This window comes from Paroedura picta, unplaced genomic scaffold, assembly GCF_049243985.1.
Source record: "Paroedura picta isolate Pp20150507F unplaced genomic scaffold, Ppicta_v3.0 Ppicta_v3_sca21, whole genome shotgun sequence".
NCBI classification, from domain to species: Eukaryota; Metazoa; Chordata; class Lepidosauria; order Squamata; family Gekkonidae; genus Paroedura; species Paroedura picta.
In genome coordinates this window covers 255,270-275,102 of record NW_027518618.1, presented here as the reverse complement: position 1 = coordinate 275,102, position 19,833 = coordinate 255,270, and the positions used below count along the sequence as shown (strand labels likewise).

The 19,833-nt window shown below is 47.4% G+C and overlaps 1 protein-coding gene across 3 annotated transcripts; it reads left to right on the top strand.

The window, feature by feature from the left end:
* Window positions 1–2,246: 2,246 nt before the first annotated feature.
* Window positions 2,247–19,233, top strand: HNRNPL (heterogeneous nuclear ribonucleoprotein L). 3 transcript variants are annotated; one of them, XM_077318721.1, is made up of 14 exons: window positions 2,247–2,480; window positions 7,701–7,819; window positions 7,932–8,169; window positions 8,479–8,566; window positions 9,291–9,385; window positions 10,061–10,133; window positions 13,961–14,032; window positions 14,131–14,411; window positions 15,299–15,420; window positions 15,540–15,741; window positions 16,378–16,435; window positions 18,233–18,328; window positions 18,910–18,964; window positions 19,071–19,233. In XM_077318721.1, the coding sequence occupies exons 1-14, from the start codon at window positions 2,262–2,264 to the stop codon at window positions 19,081–19,083; spliced, it is 1,731 nt and encodes a 576-aa protein (XP_077174836.1). In that variant the 5' UTR covers window positions 2,247–2,261; the 3' UTR covers window positions 19,084–19,233. The 3 variants fall into 3 exon arrangements, with proteins under 3 accessions (XP_077174836.1, XP_077174837.1, XP_077174838.1); XM_077318722.1 differs by having other exon boundaries at window positions 18,233–18,329; window positions 18,914–18,964; XM_077318723.1 differs by having other exon boundaries at window positions 18,910–19,233.
* The last annotated feature ends 600 nt before the right edge of the window (window positions 19,234–19,833 follow it).

Here is a 19,833-nt window from a genome sequence, read left to right as displayed (position 1 = left end):
TCCCCACCCTCAGCATAGCCAAATCTGCTCTGTCTGGGAAGGACCAGCCAATTAGGAAGGGCAGGCTCTAAAAATAATAATAATGATAATAATGATAATAAAAATAATAATTATATATGGTTCTGTGGACAACGCAGGAGTGAGGCTGGAAATAGCCGCTGGAGATGGTGAACAGGCCCTGCTTTTTGCTATCCCTGGGATCGCACTTTAAACTGCTGAGCAATCTGTGCCACCCTGGCCCCAAGGCAGCCAGGGACTGCAGTGAGCAGCAGGCCGGCTCCACCCCACCTAGCAATGAAAATGAGACAAGCCCCACTGTATTACACTGGAACAATTAATGCCCCCTCTCTTTGATATTCCCAAGTGGTTCTTGTTACAGCTGCTAACTTCCAGGTGGTGGCTGGAGATCTGCCCCTATTGCCCGTGATCTCCAGAGGAGGACAGGGATCAGTTGGGCTGGAGAAAATGGCTACTCTGTCAAGTGGCCTCTGTGGCTTAGATCCCACTGAAGTCCCTCCCCTCCCTCAAACTGAACCCACCTCGGACTCTATTATTAAATCTGCGGGCTCAGCAAACACAGACCCCAGTTCTCCAGAACAGCTCTTTTTATTCAGCAACTCTGGCAAAAAACTCCAACTAATGAACAGAGAAAAACAGGCAAACTCATGCACTTTTATACTTTTCAGGCAGCCCACTGCCACCTCTGATTGGCTCTAAGCAGAGGAATCTGATTGGCTCTAAGCAGAGCGATCTGGCTGGACCTTAACAGGTCCCTTTGATTGGTTAGTTCCTTGGCTGGCAGAAACCCTCATTTGCATCAGTGGCCAAATGCCCACAGACATAAGACTCCACCCCCAAAATGTCCAAGCATTTCCAGATCAGGAGTGGCCAAACTGTGGCTCTCCAGATGTCCATGGACCTCAATTACCATGAGCCCCTGGCAGAATAATTCTGGCAGGGACTCATGGGAATTGTAGTCCATGGACATCCAGAGCTAGGGTTTAGCCCTCGTCCAGCTACAGTGGCTGCTTGCATTATGAAGTATCCTGACAAGGGGAATGAGAGCAGGGTCTAATGAGAATTTCCAGTTTCAAGCGCTTCCCATCTCCAAGGTGGGGGGATAACAGGCCCTGGGCTATTTGAGCGCTGCCAGACCTTTAAACACTGCTGGTTTTTCTCCTTCTGACTGGCTCACAGGAATGTAGTTTCAGACAGGCTCCCCAAATTTAAGTGCTGTAACATTTAGTTGTGCCTCCGTGCCATTTCCCTGAGCTTTTAGAGCAGAAGTGGGCAAACCGTGGCCCTCCAGATGTCCATGGACTACAATTCCCATGAGCCCCTGCCACCTGTCTAAGGCAGATCTCAATGATTTTTTTTCCAAACTGTGTTTTATTGCATGGAAGCCCATCAGCACTCTTGACCAAACTCCTTTGCAAATAATATTTGTTCCGCAGAGGCCTATTGGCGCTTTTACAGGGCTGTTCCCATGGTCCTTTGCAAAGTGTCTTCTTTGGCCAAAAATCCTAGCCTGCTCCCATGAGCCTTTGCTTTAGCCGTCCGCCCTACAAGCAAAGTCCCGGGCGGCTCCCGTGATCCTTTGCCCTGAAAAATCCCGCCTCCCGTTGCTTCAACTACTGGCTATGCGATGAGTCCATTGGCTGATTGTAAGAAGTAGAGGGAGAAACCTACGAATGCATTTTCCGATTAAAGTAAAGGGCAGGGACGTTTTGTCCAATTATATTTTGCAGGGGATATAACTGACAGAAGAAAACTCAAATGAAATGCATTTAAGGGGACAATGCACTCTTCCAGGAGCAAATAATAGCGGGGGCGTTTTCTTTTAGTTTTCACCCAATCACTTGTGGCGTAGTAATGATGGACATACTATAAGCAAATCAGGTAACACAGCCAGGCAACGGTTTTCTGGAGAAGAAGGAGGAGCTCCTTGAGAGGCAATGCGGTGGGGCGGGATGCCGGCCGAAGAGGCATCTCTTTAACCCAATAGCATTAAAGGGGGGCGGACGGACAGCGATCTCCGCCACACAAACCACGCCGGAGCGCTTGATAAGCAGACGCATGAGCGAATCAAGCCGGCGGGCGGGAGCTGCTGGAGCCAATGGCGGCGGAGGGCGGGCCGCAGGTAGGCCGAACTCTTCTTGAGCCCAATTAGGGCCCAGGCTGCCGCTGAGTGGCAACGCGCGTGCCCAATAGAGGCGTGCCTGAGGTGGGCGCGAGGGTGGGCTCGGAGTATTGCGGGCGCCATGTCGCGGCGGAGGTGGCGAGGCTCGCAGAGCGGCGAGGGCGGCGGCGGCGGTTCGGGCCGAGATATGGTGAAGATGGCGGGCGGAGGGGGCGGCGGGGGCGGCGGCGGAGGAGGCGGCTCGGGCCGCTACTACGGAGGAGGCCCTGAGGGCGGCCGCGCCCCGAAGCGCCAGAAGACGGAGAACGCCGACCACGGGCCGGGCGGCGCCTCCGGCGGGGTGAGCAGCCTCAGGGGGCGGCCAGACGGCCCGAGGGGGAGGGTGAGCGGGCCGGCCTCAAGCGCGTCGCTGATGGAGGAGGCGGGAGCAGGACGGAAGCGAGGCTGGCTCGCCTTTCTCTGTAGGAGGCTCGTGGAGCCTCCGCGGGCAGGAGCAGTCTATCAGAGACAGGCGCCCGCGAGATGCGCGGAGGAGGGAGGGGCTTTACTGAGGGAGAAGGAAGCATTTATAAGGAGGCCTGGAAGGGGGACTCGACCCCCTCCCTCTTTCCAGTTTGTTTGTTTATTAATTCTAAGGCCCGCCCTTCCCGGTTGGCTGCGATAAAGTTACATTTAATAACAGTTGAGAACAGACTTTTCAAATGAATGATCAGTTAAATTGTAATACATTATATTATTAACAACTGTATTGGCGTTTTTCACTGACTCTCAAAGCGAATTATCCAGTGTATAAGTTAGTGCAGTCGGTATTTTAGTTGTTACATGTACGTTGTGTGAAAAATATATTTATTTATTTATTTATGCAGGTCTATGATCGTAATAAAGATCTGACCGATAAATGTATAAAGAGAGGAAGAGAGAAAAAATATATGATATAGGTGTAGATGTGTGTGTGTGTGTGTGTGTAGGTATATATACTATATTGATATATTCAGATTTCTGCAACTCTAGATGACACTGCTCATTAGGATATATATTGATGTATGCATGTGTGTGTATATGATGCACTTATATGTATGCGTCAATATATAGTTTGCACACACACACAAAGAGAATATATATGGAATATATATTTATGCATTTATGTGTATATATAATATATGTCATATATACCTGTTGTCTAATGAGCAGTGGAGTCATCTAGAATTGCAGAATTCTGAATAAATAAAGCATAAATAAATAAATAAAGCATGTTAAACATGATCCAGAGTACAAGTATTAATCACGGAAACACTCATGGGCCCAAAGGTAGGTAGGTGAAGGAGGCATAATATTTCTTACATCTAGCCATTAATAGGTTTATATCTTTAACATGTATTTTTTAAAACAAAATCAGAGTCCAGTGACACGTTTAAGACCAACAAAGATTTATTCAAGGCATGAGCTTTCGACTATGAACTGACCATCATGACAGTGGGAATATATAAGCAAAAGTTATTCCTGTTAAATTAGTAAACTCTGTCACACCATCCAAATACAGCAATATGATAATTCTTTGCTAAAACAGCCAATCAGTCCCCTTGAATTCAGTTGTAGTTCATAAAAACATAGGAGAAATAAAACTGTCTGTTAGTGACTGTCATGATGGCCTTGAATAAATCTTTGTTGGTCTTAAAGGTGCCACTGGACTCTAATTTTGTTTTATTGTGCTGCTACAAACCACTTGAATGTATTTTTTAAATTACTTAGAGGTGTTTGTAGTAGGTATCCTGCTTTGTGTCAAGTGGATTATTATTAAATTTATTCCTCGCCACTCTTGAAGCCAGCTTGTAACGGGTTACAAAGGTCCTTTATAAAAATCCCAATAAAAACCCCATTAAAAACAGGACATCACAATGATACAATACAATAAAGACACAACACCCATGTCCCAGCAGGCCTAATAACAGGGGTAGAAGGAGGGCCATTGATGTCATACTGAAACTGGGGGGGGGGGCAACCGTAGACTTGGCGGAAGAGCTCCGTTTTTTTTTAGGCCCAGCAGAATGCAGAAAGATCCTGCAGGGACCGCAGCTTGACCTGGAGCTCATGCCATCAGGTTGGGGCCAGGACCAAAAAGGCCCTGGTCGAGGCCAGGTGTGCTTCTCTAGGGCCAGGAAGAAGAAGAAGAAGAAGAGTTGGTTCTTATATGCCGCTTTTCCCTACCCGTAGGAGGCTCAAAGCGGCTTACAGTCGCCTTCCCATTCCTCTCCCCACAACAGACACCCTGTGGGGTGGGTGAGGCTGAGAGAGCCCTGATATCACTGCCCGGTCAGAACAGTTTTATCAGTGCCATGGCGAGCCCAAGGTCACCCAGCTGGCTGCATGTGGGGGAGCGCAGAATCGAACCCGGCATGCCAGATTAGAAGTCCGCACTCCTAACCACTACACCAAACCCGTGCGAAACAAGTTAAAGGCAAAACAACGTTTTAAAAAGAAAATTAAGTTTATATGATTTAATAAAACATTTATTTTAAGGTCGGAGGGGTATATTTCTTTCTTCACCATTTCCTTCTACAACAGTGCTTCCAGATAGGTGTGGGTGACTGGCCCAAGGTTGCCCAGTCAATGTCTTGACAAAGTAGTAATTTTGACCTAAGTGGGGCATCTTTACCCCCCCCCCTGCTCTCCTCAGTATATTGTTCAGACTATTGACCCATATTAGCTGCATCAGGCTGAGAAGAAAAGACCAATGTAGTGAACTCTTACGTGACAGAAGGAAAAAGATTGAGGAAGCAGGCAGAAAACCAAAACTTGATCCCCTCCCCGGTAATCCTTATGGTGGTGCAATGGAATTTCCTTGCACAGGGCTAGTCTGTCAGTTTATGCCCTCTGCCAGGGGGGAGTAGTAAGGGGCAACATTGAAGGGGTCTGCAAAGGGAGGGGGGAAGGACAGTGGAAGCATTTCAAAGACAATTTTGAATGCAGTCCTGGAGAAGAGGGTGTATCAACAGGCATAACTCAAAATCAAGAAAGACTATATCCCTTCAAGCTGAACAGCTAATAGTGGAGCTTGCTGGTGCAAGGGGCAGTGTTGGCCACAAATTTAAATGAGTCTCTTGGAATTGGAGATTGACAGTTTTTGGTGGAAAGGATGGGTCTGTGGATCAATAAGGCATGATGGCCAAGTGGAACCTCCATGTGCTGAAGCAGTGTGAGACGTGGGCAGAGGAAGTAATGCTATGTGTGGGGTGAGGAAGTTAGATTAATTTACACAGATTGTAGCAGTAGATAGTTGTTTAATTTTCTCTAGAAACGATCACATTTGTGGGTGGTGGGGGATGTTGTTTACATGGATCATCCCAATTACTCTGAAATCAGTCAAGAAGTTTCTTGTCGTGGCACCTGGCATAAATTCTGCACCATACCATGTGGTGATGCAGATTTGAGGAAGGGATTGGGTAACAGTCATGGAGGGTAGACCTGTTGTTACAGCCTAACCTACCTCACAGGGTTGTTGAGAATAAATTGAGGAGGGGAGGGTCATGTGCTCAGCCTTGTGCTCCTTGGAGAAGGGGCAGAATAAAAAATGGATTAAATCAAATAATCATTCAGGCATCCAAAGGTCAATTTGAATGTGGCTCTTTATAATGATGGGCAGACTTTATAATGATGGGAGAGCATGCTTCCCCCCCCCCCAAGTACAAATAAGGGGGTCTCTTTCCAGTGGAGCCATAGAAATAGCCCAACAAGACCTGCAGCTTTGACAAAGCCAAGGACACGGTCACTTGCAGGACAAGGTCTTGCATTGAAATAAATTGCCCACCATTTCGTCGTGGCCTGTGGGCGGTTGCTGTCCACTTATGCTTTAGGAGCCTTGGTAAATTCCATGTGCTTTGTGGGGAACTTCTCTAGTATGGGAAAGAATCGCAATGCAAGGTGGGGTGACGAATGTCTGAGCACAGAGAAGCAGCATAGAGGTTCTTGTCAGCTTGTACTGATCCAGGATGGTGCTTTGTGCTCCCTGTATTATGAGGGTGTGGCAAGCAAATACGCCTGCAAAAGAGGCTCTTGAGCTTTTGGAAGCTTTGGTTTCTAGGTGGGAAGTATGTACGATTCTTCACTCCTGTGGTGATAATCATTATTAAATTGTTTCTTGACAGTTTTAAGTATATTTGTGTACCTTGGCAACAGCTTCTCCAGGGCAAACCTTGTTATTTCTGTTGGATCTGACTAGAAAGACATTCCTTAAAATTATAAATAGTTTTGGGGAGGGGGAGCTTTTCTCACTGAGGCTGACAATAAATATTGCAGTGGTTAACATGGAACTTGCACTTTTAAGAAGATCCTTACTGGATGAGACTAATAGCCCCTCTAGCTCAGTGTCCTGTCTCAGTGATCAACCATTTCCTCTGAAAGTGCAACAACTGGGCACAGTGAATGAGGCCTTCCCCTGAGGTTGCCTCCCCATTCTGGGATTCAGTGGATTCGTGCCTCTGATGGTGCAGGTTCTCCCTCAGCCACCATGCCTTGTAGTCATTGATAGACTTTTCCCTCCATGAATCTGTCTAATCGCCTTTTAAAGCTGTTTATTCCTGTGGCCACCCTAATATCCCCTGACAGTAAATTTCACATTTCAATCACTGTGTAAAATAGTATTTCGTCTTGTTCTTCCTGAGCCTACTGCCCATCAGTTTCATTGGATGTCCTTGATTTCTACTGTTTGGGAAAGGGAGAAAAATGTCTCTTTGTCAAATCTATTCCGTTCCTAATTTTATAAACCTGTATCATGTCCCCCAGTTGTCTCTTTTCTAAACAGAATAGTTGTTTTCACAGCTTACGTAACATCTATACATAAGCATTCTTTCATAATTCTTGTATACCTTTAGCAGAGCCTTTCTCAACTGCTCAAGCGAGTCACTGCTCAAGCGAAAACACTTTCCTGGCCACAAATTTGCTACTCTGGAAGATGCTTGTAGAGAGTTCCTTCTGGGCCTTTGGGGGCCCTTGGTGGGCCCCTGTGCGAAACAGGACCCTAGGCCAGTTAGACCAGTCAACTTTTTTACCCTTGAGAAACCCCTGAAGAATTCTTCAGGCTTTGAGAAACCCCAGAAGTGGTATTATCAGGCAGAATATGGTTGGGAAGCAGAGCTGTATACATGCCCATCCAGGGCCACATCCCTTCCCACCCCCTCCAGGCCCATCATTGGCCATTTTGAGAGGAGTGGATGGGTCAACATAACCATATATGGTCATATCACCCATTAATTGTTTAACAAATATTTTAAAGATTAGTTAACTTGCACTGGTTCAGGAAACACTTTCCAGGGTCATAAAGAAATGCCAGGGTTCCACTAGCATATAGTACAAGGAGAGCCTTTGGAATGGACTGGCCAAAAGCAAGAAGCCCCAAGTAGTTATGAAGGCTTACTCAGTAGCCTGCCTCAGGAGTGACTCTATGGACCTGTTTCAAGTCTCTCTGGCAGGGGCCCGGTCTGGATTAAGGCCGTGTTGCTGCAGCTGGATCTGCAGTTGTCATGAAAGCCAGCTGTGTTAATGGGCTTCTCCCGTCTTCCTTCAGGAGAACTACGATGACCCCCACAAGCCTGCTGCTTCCCCTGTCGTCCACATCAGGGGTCTGGTTGATGGTGTTATGGAAGCTGATCTTGTTGAGGCTCTGCAGGAATTTGCCCCCATCAGGTCAGTCTTGAACAAGTTAAGTGGGAATGATGATGGGCAGTAAAGGTTGTTGTTGTTGTGATGATGGGCAATTTGCAGGCTATTTAAAGAGCTGTACTGCTTCTTTCCCAAGCTATGTGGTGGTGATGCCTAAGAAGAGGCAGGCCCTGGTGGAGTTTGAGGACATTCTGGGAGCCTGCAACGCTGTGAACTATGCGGCTGACAACCAGATCTACATTGCTGGGCACCCGGCCTTCGTCAACTACTCCACCAGCCAGAAGATCTCACGCCCCGGGGACTCTGATGATTCCAGGGGGGTCAACAACGTCCTGCTCTTCACCATCCTGAATCCCATCTATTCCATTACAACGGTGTGTAGCAGAGCTTGCCAAGGGTCTTGAATGCCTGGCTTGGCCAGAGTTGACCTTTAAATGCATGAAACATCAGTGCTCTTTCCCCGCAAGCACAGATCAATTGGCGAATCTACTGTCAGGCCAGGTGCGGGGGAAGCACAGAGTTTCAGTGCCTTGGCAGCTGTGTGTAAATCGTATAAGTAGGTTAGTCTTGCTTAAGTGAGGAGCACAGAGGGCTGCTAGAAGTATATCGGGGGGGGGGGGAGCCTTTGTAAAGATGCCACTCTTTCTTGGTTGTTTTTAATCTTTTCTCATATTCTTCCATAGGACGTGCTGTACACGATCTGTAACCCATGTGGTCCAGTTCAGCGGATTGTTATCTTCCGGAAAAATGGAGTCCAGGCTATGGTGGAATATCTTTTCAAAAAAATCAAATGTCTGTTCTTAGTAGACTGAAGTAGTTGAGTTGCATCAGTCTTTCAAGTAGTACAAATCAGGTGGTTGCATCATAACTTGTTTCTGTTTGGACTCTTTATTTGGAGAAAACCCAATTTTCTGTATTTTTAGAGAATGGCAGATGGCATGAGGATAGTGAATGTCCCAATTTGCTTTAAGTTGTAAAAGGTAGCTGCCTAAATCGCCCCACAATTGTATTTGTTTAGCTAGAAGGGCATTGTACCTGCATTGGGTAGTCTGCTTTGCCTTTACCAGCCTGTGCTTTTGCAATTGAACCTGCATTGATCATTTAGTGCACATCTGAACATTGGCAAAATATTATTGCAGGTTTTTTTGAATCTGCATTTGGCTGCTTGTCCATGGTAACAAGACCCAGCTTTTCTCTCTTGCCTGAAGAGCGCACTGCCTGGTGTGGAATTCATTTTACTTTCTTTGTAATCAGTCTTTCTTGCAGGAGGCTGCAGGCAGATTAAAGATGCAGTGGAGGAATGTGTTCTGGAGGAATGCTGTCTTTAAACTAGAAGAGGGAGTTGGGGGTGCCTGGAAGGCAGTTCTTAACAGTGAAACAAAAAGATGCTTCCATGAGTGACTTGAGAACAAAGGGAGCTGTTCCCAGCCTTTCTGCCTTGAATCAGTTCTGCTTAACTCACATAAAGCAATAGTTTCCTTAATGCTTTGAACATTTGACTCGGTGCAGAGTGCCCAGAGAGCAAAGGCATCTCTGAATGGGGCTGACATTTACTCTGGTTGCTGTACTTTGAAGATTGAGTATGCAAAGGTGAGTGTGGCCAAGGCAGAAAAGAGATTGTGTCTGTGGAAGGGCCTGTGTGTCTCTTTGCCTGTTTCTGCCTTAATGCATTTGAAAGTACCTGCTACAAGCAAAGTCTTTCTTGCTACTAGGGGAGCTGATTTTCCATGGTTCAGATCTATGATTCTGTTTTCTAAAAAGAGAAACATGGACTTCCTTGCCTTGAAGCTTCCCAGACTGTGTTCTGGGCTTATCCATTTCTGCCAACAATTTGCAAATATCCAAGAGTTTTCACAGTGCTGAGGCACTTGCTAATTTGACATTATTTCTTGTTGGGGCGTGGGAGGGTGACCATAGAGGAGCAGACACAAAGTCAAGATTTTCTTGAGTTCATGGTAGTTATGGGTTGAGTCTTGTCCTGAACCATTCACTTTCAGGTCATAAGATTTAAAAAGGTATTGCTTGTAGACTTAATGTATGAATTGTCTTGCTGCTATGGGGAAGAAACACGCTAATTTGATGCACGTAGGATTGGCTACCAGATATCAGTTTATTGGTGATCTGCATCATATAATCTGAAACACAAGAATAAGGCATGAGGCCGGCTGCCTTAGGATGCACATTATTTAAGGTGCTTGGAAGATGCTTGAAAGTTTGCCTGAACGCTTCTGACTCCTTTGCCTAACTTGTCTGGTTCTTCTCTAGCCAGCCCGTTTGAATGTGTTCCGGAACGACCAGGACACGTGGGACTACACCAACCCCAACCTCAGTGGACAAGGTAACCATGATAGACTGCCATGGTGCCACACACAAGCCCTTGTCTTCTCCCACTGAGTAGCACACTTCATAGACCTGATTGGTGTGATGTAATGCCATTTGCCTGCTCTCTACTGCGGTGCCTGATCTTTAAAAGTTTGGTGCTCTGTTCTAATATCTATATCTGTCTATATAGATATAAAGAGGGGGCCTTGTTGGGTAGAGTGGCCCCTACAGAGGCACTTGACGGTTGCTCATTGCAGGTCTAGATAGTGACCAAGGAAGTCATTGTAGGAGTAGCTCTGACTGCACCGTGCAGCAGCCACCTGTCTTGAGCCTAGTGTTGAAAACTTGTCTGTCTTCTGCTGCGGTTCATAGCTGTGGCAGGAGTAGAGAACTTGAACTATGGGGCCCAGTTGAGAGGAGATTGACTCCTGAGGTCCAACTTCATGACCCAGCCTCTGCCTGAACCCTCTAGAGCAGGGGTAGTCAAACTGCGGCCCTCCAGATGTCCATGGACTACAATTCCCAGGAGCCCCCTGCCAGCATTCGCTGGCAGGGGGCTCCTGGGAATTGTAGTCCATGGACATCTGGAGGGCCGCAGTTTGACTACCCCTGCTCTAGAGGCCTGGTCTGCATGAATGGTGCCACTAAAACTGCTCCTGGAGTGATAGCCCAGAAATTGTCTTCATCCTGAGGCTGCCGTTTCAGGGACTGGGTGGCCTCAATCACCAGGAAAGCATAGCAAACATCCCCCCCTTTTCTGGGACATCACTTGTGGCCTGGAACCAACTCCAGCTCTGGGGTCTGAGCGGACCAGCACTCCTCCTGTTCGCTGTGTCGAGTGAGGGGGAAGAAAGGTTCTCGGGAGACCCGCTTGCCAGTTTCCTGTACCTAGCAAGGGGGTCGCAGCAGCAGATGCTGGAGGGCAGAGTCCTTCATACAGCTAGCCATTGTGCCTGGGATGAAAAAGTGGGGCAAAGCAAGTTGCTTTCATGAGCTTGGGGTCCACAGATAGTAGGGAAACCCTTGCCTCAGTTTCTGAAGGCCTAAGGGATGGGAGTCATCCATTCCAGGTTACTCATGCATTGCGTCCTGTCAGTGTGCCTTTGTGCATGGCACTGACAGGAATGCAGCATAGCTTGGGGAAGGGAGTCTCGGTGCCAAACATTACGGCAAAACTGGTGCATGTGTGCCGTAGCCATGCCACCGAGAGTTATGGATGGAATACTCTGTGCTCGGAGGAGTCGGAGGGATTGCCCGATACCCAAGGCGCGCAGTTGGAGCGCAGATGAAGGGAATTGATCCTGAGTGTGGTGGGGGTCTGGTCATTTTTGACCCTCCCCAACCTAGCAAGGCAAGCAATGGCATTACATGACTTGACATGAACATGACTCACTTTCTCCTCCAAGGTACATAACTAGAAGATGTGCAGACTGGCAGAGGCTGGTTTGGCAGGGCCGTGCAAAAGTTAGCTGCCTCTTGGGCCCCTCTGCCTAGAGGCTGGGCAAAGAGGAGGCGTCCTAACTGGGCCTTTCCCCAGCTCCGAACCAGTGCCTTTTCACACATGAACCCTGAGGGAACTGCATTACTGCTACAGTGGAAGTCCAGAATGTGCCGTTGATCTGCCTGAGCTGCACACTCTCTTTAACACCACACAGTGTAGGAAAAAAAATGTCAACCTTTCCACTAGCTCTGCCTGGAGAGAACACGCAGCCATCTAGACGTACTTGAAACGCAGCAAATTGAGTTCATGTTCCTTTACATCAAGAACACCACACCGTGAGATCCGAGAAACATCTACAAGCACAAAGAGAGAGAGAGAGAAAGAAAGAGAGAGAGAGAGAGAGAGACGCATCAGGCCACGACATTCTTACAAATCCAAACCAGACCAAAATTAAAAAAACAACCCAAACCAAACCTTGAACCCAAGAAATTGTAACACAGAAACTAGGAAAAACACAGACCAGAGGGGGTCTCAGACAAAAGGCGCCAGCGCTCTTACCGGAGAACGGAATAGATTCCAGAGGCCCTCCAAGGCATAAGAGGCTCTCCACATCAACACGGTTTGGTTTGGGAGAGCCGTTTTATCACTCCTCCCTGTTCCTGGAGTCCTCGGGTGCAACATTTATCAGCGCCAAGCGGAGACAGACCACAAAAACACCAAGTCCCCTGAGTACACAGCTCCCTAGACGCTGGGTGTGCTTTCTGCTCCAGGGGCGCTTGAGGTCCAAAGCACATTCCACTAACAGAGGAGAGACACGTACACGGGAAAGACCTACACAGAGAGCCAGAAGCACCAAACCTGTTCTAACAGCACATGACAAAACTCAAGAGAGACGCAACACGGAAGGGACACTCATTTATTACACCTTGTCATGTCCTTTTTTTTGTTGCTTGATACCATCTGAAGACAGACAAACAAAACAAAAAAACCAAACATCTGTGAGCCCTTTACAAAAACTTTTTTTACTTTAAATTTTGTGTCCGTTTGGTGCCTTTGATATGTCTTTGACTCTGAAACCATGTAACGCAGGGTCGCAGTGTATGTTTGATGGGACGCCATCTTTCAGAACTGTGCTTACACTGTTGAAGCGTCCAATGGTAAGAGAAATGCAGAATATGTATGTGACAATGGAGATTGTACTGTGTACTTCTGCTGTGTAAGTAGCCCTTTTCAATCTTTGTACTGACTCGTTTGAAATAAAACTGTACCAAACGTTTAAAAAATTGTAAAGTCAGAATTGTTTGGATGGCTTTAAAAATCTTCTACCTTGTACAGCCAGTTGATTGAGTTGATTATGTCTCCCCCCCAATACTTGATGGACTGCTGGTTTGCTTTGCTACCCTGTTCTTCAGTCCCTATATCTCTGCTGGACTCAGGGCAGGAGTCTGGTGTTCTGTCTCTCCCCCCCACCCCCCCGAATTGATTTTTCTAGAGTATTCCTCTGCACCTGTTTGGTCATGAAACCAGGCAGGTGTCATTCCTTTCCTGCAGTTCTCCTTCTGTTCCTCTCCCACTACTCTTGAGAGGTGGGTCAAGTCATCTTCCTTTGTAACTTTTTTTATAAAGCAGCTGTGTTCAAACAGTGCTCCAGTGTTGGTGTTTTTCTTTTTTAGCTTTTAGACACAGGCTATGGTACAAATTGAACTCTGCCTTTGGCCAGCCATGGACATTTTGCTGCTCTGTCTGGGGCCAAATGCAAATCTGGCAGGGGGGCTGGAGGAGGTTCAGCCTAAAGAAACAAGACATGATATGAAATGGCTTGCCAGCCTACAAAGTGTGGCTGTCTGCGCATCATACAGCCTGTATTTTATTCTTGTTTGTTTCATTCATGCCTTGCTCATTGGGGAGCGGCTCACAACATTTTCCCCTCCCTTTTCACAACAGCATTTAGAGGTAGGTTAGAGGGGGAGTGTGTTGGGCTGATCAACCCTTCTACAGAGGAGCGGGGATCTGAACCCGGCTCTCCTGGATGTTGAGCCTGTTTAGGATCCTCTCTATCCACTGCACCACTCTGCAATGAGATTGGCGGTGGGAGACCCTTCGCTCCCACCAGAGTGGTCAGGAGGACAGCTTGGTGGTGGGTGTTTCCCTTTTCTCTTTGAGGAAGGCAGGTCAAATTAAACTCCCTGTCTTCCAGTGGGACATGGCCCCTGCCTCAAAAGGGAAGCAAATCTAGTATGCCTTTTCAGGTCCCCCTCTTTCTTTCAGTGACTGGTTCTGAGGGTACTGGAGATACTTATGCTTGTTAGGTAAAAAGGGTGTAGCATCCAGGTTTGCCCCAGAAATACAGGCTACGTGGTGCTCCTTCTAAGTGTACCAAAAGCTCTTCTCTTCTTTGGTAGGTGAGCCAGGTGGTAATCCAAACAAGAGGCAGAGGCAGCCCCCTCTCCTTGGGGATCATCCTGCTGAGTATGGTAAGAGACTGGCTGCAGACAGTGGCTTCTTGGGGGGGGGGGGGGGGGACGGACCTATTCATCTGTCCAGGCTTTTAATTCTTGTTGTCCCTCTCCAGGAGGACCTCATGGTGGCTACCATGGGCATTACCACGATGAAGGCTATGGCCCTCCACCACCACACTACGAAGGAAGGCGGATGGGCCCACCTGTGGGTGGCCGCCACCGGGGACCAAGCCGCTACGGCCCCCAGTACGGGCACCCCCCACCACCACCCCCGCCCCCGGAATTTGGCCCCCATGCCGACAGCCCCGTGCTGATGGTCTACGGCTTGGACCAGTCCAAGATGAACTGTGACCGAGTCTTCAATGTCTTCTGCCTGTATGGGAATGTGGAGAAGGTGAGTGCCGGACCCGGACCTCTGCCTCCCCCTGTGGCTTGGCATCTATTGCGGGGCTATTGCTGGAGGGAGGCCACAGAACAGTCACCACAGGAAGTCCCAAGTGCAGGGGGAAGGAGGACATTCCAAGAAATCACTGAGGAAGAGGCGTCAAGAGGCAAACATGTCACCGACGTTGTTGTGGCGGCTGTGGCTGAAGTGTTATTTTAATCCACGCAGCCAGTCCGAAGTGTCTACTGAGGAGGAGCCCTGCTCACTTTCTACAAACATCTGGGCATTGGGGGAAGGTGTCAGTGGCTGCTGCAGTGCCCCTGGGCACCCTTGGCTCCTGTTCTGGGTGATGTGGCACAAGGTGGTTCTTGCCACTTTGGGGGCGTGAATGGCTTGTTCTTCTCCTGTACTCTGACTGCTGAGTAACAACATTTTGTTACTGGATTGTGCTGCGATTGGGCAGGTTCTTCTGTGTAATGTCAGGCTGGCACTGACATTGGTTGGTTTGTGCGTCTGCTGTCTGCCTTGGAAACCTCTCTTTGAGGGGCAAGATACTCTTGTACTTGAAAACCTTTCCACAATACCCAGACTTCCCTGCAGCATGTGCTTCTAAAAACCAATTCAAGTGGGGCAGTAGGTAATGCAAGCAGATGGAAGCCAGTTCTTGTGGTCGGATGATTGTCACGTGGCAAGTGACTGCAGAAAGGAGGAATGTGAAAGGTGCCTTGAATCCATATTCTGAACCCAGTTTCCAAATGTTGCTTATTCTGTGCCATGTTGTCCCAAAAGCAGTCAAGCAGACCCTGTCCCTACATAAATAAAGGGGGTGTTTTTTTAATTAATTAATTAAATAAATTTTTAATTTTAATTTAAATTTTTTAATTAATCATAATTAGGTGAAGTTCATGAAAAGCAAGCCAGGGGCAGCCATGGTGGAAATGGCAGATGGCTATGCTGTAGACCGAGCCATCACCCACCTGAACAACAACTTCATGTTCGAGCAGAAGCTGAATGTCTGGTGAGCGTTTCTCCTCCTTGGTCATCAGTCCCGGTTCTTTGTGCTCCTGGCGGGCAGCTCCTCAGCTGCTGAGTTTGCTTGACTGGCTCCTCTCTTCCTCCTTGCCCAATTGTCTGCAGTGTGTCCAAGCAGCAGGCCATCATGCCCGGCCAGTCCTATGGACTTGAGGATGGTTCGTGCAGCTACAAGGACTTCAGCGGCTCTCGGAACAACAGGTTTTCAACCCCGGAGCAAGCAGCCAAGAATAGGATCCAGCACCCCAGCAATGTACTCCATTTCTTTAACGCTCCTCTGGAGGTGACAGAGGAGAACTTCTATGAGGTGAGAGCTTTGATCCTTTTGCCTGTCCGGGTGTCCTCTGAAGGGCTGTCCAGGAGCAGAGATAGACTTTGTAAAGAAGAGAGTTGAGTACTTAGGCTGCCAAGAGACTCTCACGAGTTTTGGGGTCTGTTAAGCTGTTTTCCTGTGTTTGACTATCGTAGTGGACGCGTGTTAATTCTGGCTGGAAGGGACTGCGCAGTATGCTGAAACAGAAACACCCTGTCGAAATGCAACAGCACTTTTGAGGCTATTTTGCTACGAAAGATCTGTGTAATAAACAGAAGGAAGGGTGGCAGTTGCAGTTCTACTTTGTGCTGCTACAAAGGGATGTCCGTTTGGTTTTATTGTGGTGGTTTTATTCTTCATTAATGTGATGTAGCATGTTGTGGAGATGGTTTGGAATCACTGGTTGGGGAAAGGTAATTTGCCTGCTTTTAAAAAATTCCCATCACCCTGCTGCCTCACTGTTACGAACATCCTGTAGCCACTGAGTTTAAGTAGGCTTCAATTAAGTGTTTTCCACCAAAGCATCTTTGGAATTTGCAGACTTAAATGCATGGGTCATGGAACTGCAAGGTGTGTGTGCATCATATTTGAACAGCTGCAGTGTCTCATAAGTGAATCTTCTTTTGTCAGATTTGTGATGAGCTGGGGGTGAAGAGACCAGCTTCAGTCAAGGTGTTTTCAGGGAAAAGTAAGTGCACGGTACAATTTGCTTTGCCTCAGAATATCTGCCTCTTGGAAGTGGCACTTGGCTTGTACTACAGGACAACTGAATTAGCTGTTCTTGGCAACCTGCCTGAATTTTTTTCGTAAACTCTTGCCCCATGACCTTTCTCCTGACTGAGGAATTCTGCAGAAGCCCTATATTAACAGATCTTCAGAATGCTGACTTGTAACCCTCCTGCAAGGAGCTAAAAGGAACCCCCTTTTTATTCAGGAGCAGCCCAAGTAACATGACCAGAGCGCTCGCTCACTCACCCTCTCTCAGTCACACACACACACACACAGCCTTCATCGTATCGTAACAAAAATAAAGGAATAAAACAAAAATAAAATACAGTCTCTGTATGAAACCAGGTTTGTAAAACAAAACTGTTAAAGATAATTATGTGCAATTACAAGTATGCAAAGCATTAATCCAGGGGTAGTCAAACTGCGGCCCTCCATATGTCCATGGACTACAATTCTCCTGGGAATTGTAGTCCATGGACATCTGGAGGGCCGCAGTTTGACTACCCCTGCATTAATCCGTTCTAAGTTAACTAAAATCCAAACAAACATCAGTGTGATTGCATGCATCTTAGCAGGATGCTTCTCCTTCAATACTCTCCCGGGGTTTCCCATCCAGATGTGAGAATAGAAACCGTCCAAGCTGGGCAACAACTCTCAACATGTGGACTGTCTAAAATTAGACGATCCAATGTACCAGGAGTAGAACACCCGTGCAGGGAAACAGGTCTTATTAAACCAGCTTTTTATTAGAGGGGAGAGTGCACATTCTGCCTAGCAAAAACGCTCTTCGTGAAAGTGGGGTTGTCTAACGCAAAAAGAGAGGGATGTGCATCTCTATAGTCTGTTGATGTTCCCCAATACTTTCTTGATATAGGCAAGGTTGTATAAAAGCTCCCAAGGGAACATATTTTTATTTATTTATTTATTATATATTTATATACTGCCTTCCCCGGAGGCTCAGGGAATGAGGTGGCTGGATGGAAACACTGAAGCAGTTGGTGTGAGCTTAAATGGACTCCGGGGAATGGTAGAGGACAGGAAGGCCTGGAGGATCATTGTCGATGGGGTCGCGATGGGTCAGACACGACTTCGCACCTAATAACAACAACAACAAAGAGTGTGCTTTGCCATTCCCCTAAGACCTCCATGTTCCACCTGTACACACCTGTGAGGCTGGCTGAGCACAGAGAGTGGCTGGAAGGGAGCTTTGAGATAAGAGTCTAGATTTTGATCTAGTTTTTCCCCATTTCTGGAGAAACAGTAACTTGTCCTGAGATTGGTTGTGGTGTTTAGAACAAGGTTGCCAGTGTCACTTTTATTGTTGTAGTCCGTTCATATGTTGTATAGAGTTATACATACAAAGTTCCATGTGAACCGCCCTGAGGCTCAGGAGAGGGTGGTATACAAATGTAAGCTTCCCCCCCCCCAAAAAAAAATCTAATGAAGCAGAAATGCTATCTGGAATCTTGCCCACCATTTCCACTAGGCTCATGTTCTAGTTGTATTTGCATAAATGAGCCATTACTCCCAAAAGCTCCTCCCCAGGTACAGATGTTGTTAGTTTTTAAGATGCTGCTGGACTCTGGCTCTCTTCTCCTGCTGTAGACAGAGCAACACAGCCACCCATCTTGAAGAAGTGAGAAGCGACTCAGGAGATCACCTCCCCGGCACAAATGTTGTTAGTTTTTAAGATGCTTCTGGACTCTTTTCTACTGGCACAGCTCAAGTGTGTCCTAATTGTTCTTGTCTCTGGAAGGTGAAAGGAGTTCCTCTGGCTTGCTGGAGTGGGAAACGAAAGGGGATGCCCTGGAGACGCTGGCATTCCTCAACCATTACCAGATGAAAAACCCAAGTAAGCCTCTCTGACATGCTGGAGGGGAGGGGGGTTGCTTGCCGAGGTTCAGGAAGAATTGGCAAGTTCATTAAGGAGAGCGGAAGCCTTTGTGTCAATTGCCTCATGCTCCCAGAGACACTGTGGGGAAGAAGGGACCTAGTGGCTATTTAGCTGCACTTCCAGAAACTTAATGCTGGTGGTAAGGGCCTTTGATGCTCCTTTGCCAGACCCAGACGCCTTCAGTACATTTCCTGCATCTCCTGGCACACTCAAGCACGAGATTTTGCCATTGCTTGTTTGTGACCTCCTCATGCTGGTGGCATAAATCTCCCTGGCACGCCAAGTGCTACCTGCACAGGTTGGGGGAAGAGGGTGTTAGTTGCCACCAGAAATTGAACAGAGGACTGTCTTAATTAGTTTTTTAATGGGGATCTGTATTTTATATGGGGTTTTACTGTGTTACCCGCCGTGAGATGGTATGCCGTAGGTGGGATGATAGAAATCTAATTACCTAATTAATCAGGGCTTTTAGTCAGTGATAAGAAAACAATGCTTGAGGCATCTTGATGTCTCTCTCTCTCTCTCCCTCCTCCCCCCAGATGGGCCGTATCCTTACACCCTGAAACTCTGCTTCTCAACCGCTCAGCACGCCTCGTAAGTTTCCTTCCAAGCCCCTACCCAGGAAGGCTTCCTCCGTTATTCCCCCCTCCCCTCCCCCTTTCTGGCAACGCACCTGTGTTCCTTTTTTTTTTATAAAAAGAAGAAAAGCCTGAATCAGCTGAGAAGAAGGAAAGCTCTGCAGCATTCAGAAGGCTCCTGATTTTTTAAAAAAACATACTGTACATGTGACTTGTTTTCCCCCCATTCATACTCTGTGCTGCCTGTGCTGTTTAGCACTCCTTAATAAAGCTGTTTGGAAAATATATTGTCGTCTGTCTAGAGGAGCCCCCTATTTTTGGTATCCCTGGGAATAGTAAATAGCTTGCCCAACCACTTGTCTTGGGGTAGATCGCTCAGGCCTGTACACCTAAGCTAGCCCTTATCCCTTGAATACAACGGTGTTAGTCTTAAAGGTACTACTGGACTCCAGCTTCATTCTGCTGCTTTGGACCAACACACCGAAGCACCTGAAATGGCCACATGCATGTGCACATGTTTATTCGAAAGGGCCAACCTGTACCTTAGAATCTTTGCTAGGAGAATATTTCTGTAATGTTTGCTGATATTTCATGTGGTTTTTTGTCTTAATTTTAACCAGGGGTAGCCTAACTGGCACTCCAGATGTCTGTGGACTATAATTCCCACGAGCCCCTGCCAGCATTTGCTGGCAGGGGCTCATGGGAATTGTAGTTCATGAACATCTGGACAACCACAGCCTAGCCACCCCTAGTTTAGTTACATGAAAACACCAGATTTTTATCATAAGAGTCCATGAAGCGGATGTGACCTGCTGTGTGCCTTCCTCTCTCTCTCATGGTTCATAATACACCCCTCCCTTGTGGAGGATCCTTTTTCTGCCATTT

Coding starts and splice junctions, on each gene's coding strand:
- HNRNPL (XM_077318721.1), top strand. CDS start 2,262: ATGTCGCGGCGGAGGTGGCGAGGCTCGCAGAGCGGCGAGGGCGGCGGC. Junction 7,820..7,931: donor CAGGAATTTGCCCCCATCAG/GTCAGTCTTGAA, acceptor TTCTTTCCCAAG/CTATGTGGTGGTGATGCCTA. Junction 18,329..18,909: donor TTACCAGATGAAAAACCCAA/GTAAGCCTCTCT, acceptor TCCTCCCCCCAG/ATGGGCCGTATCCTTACACC.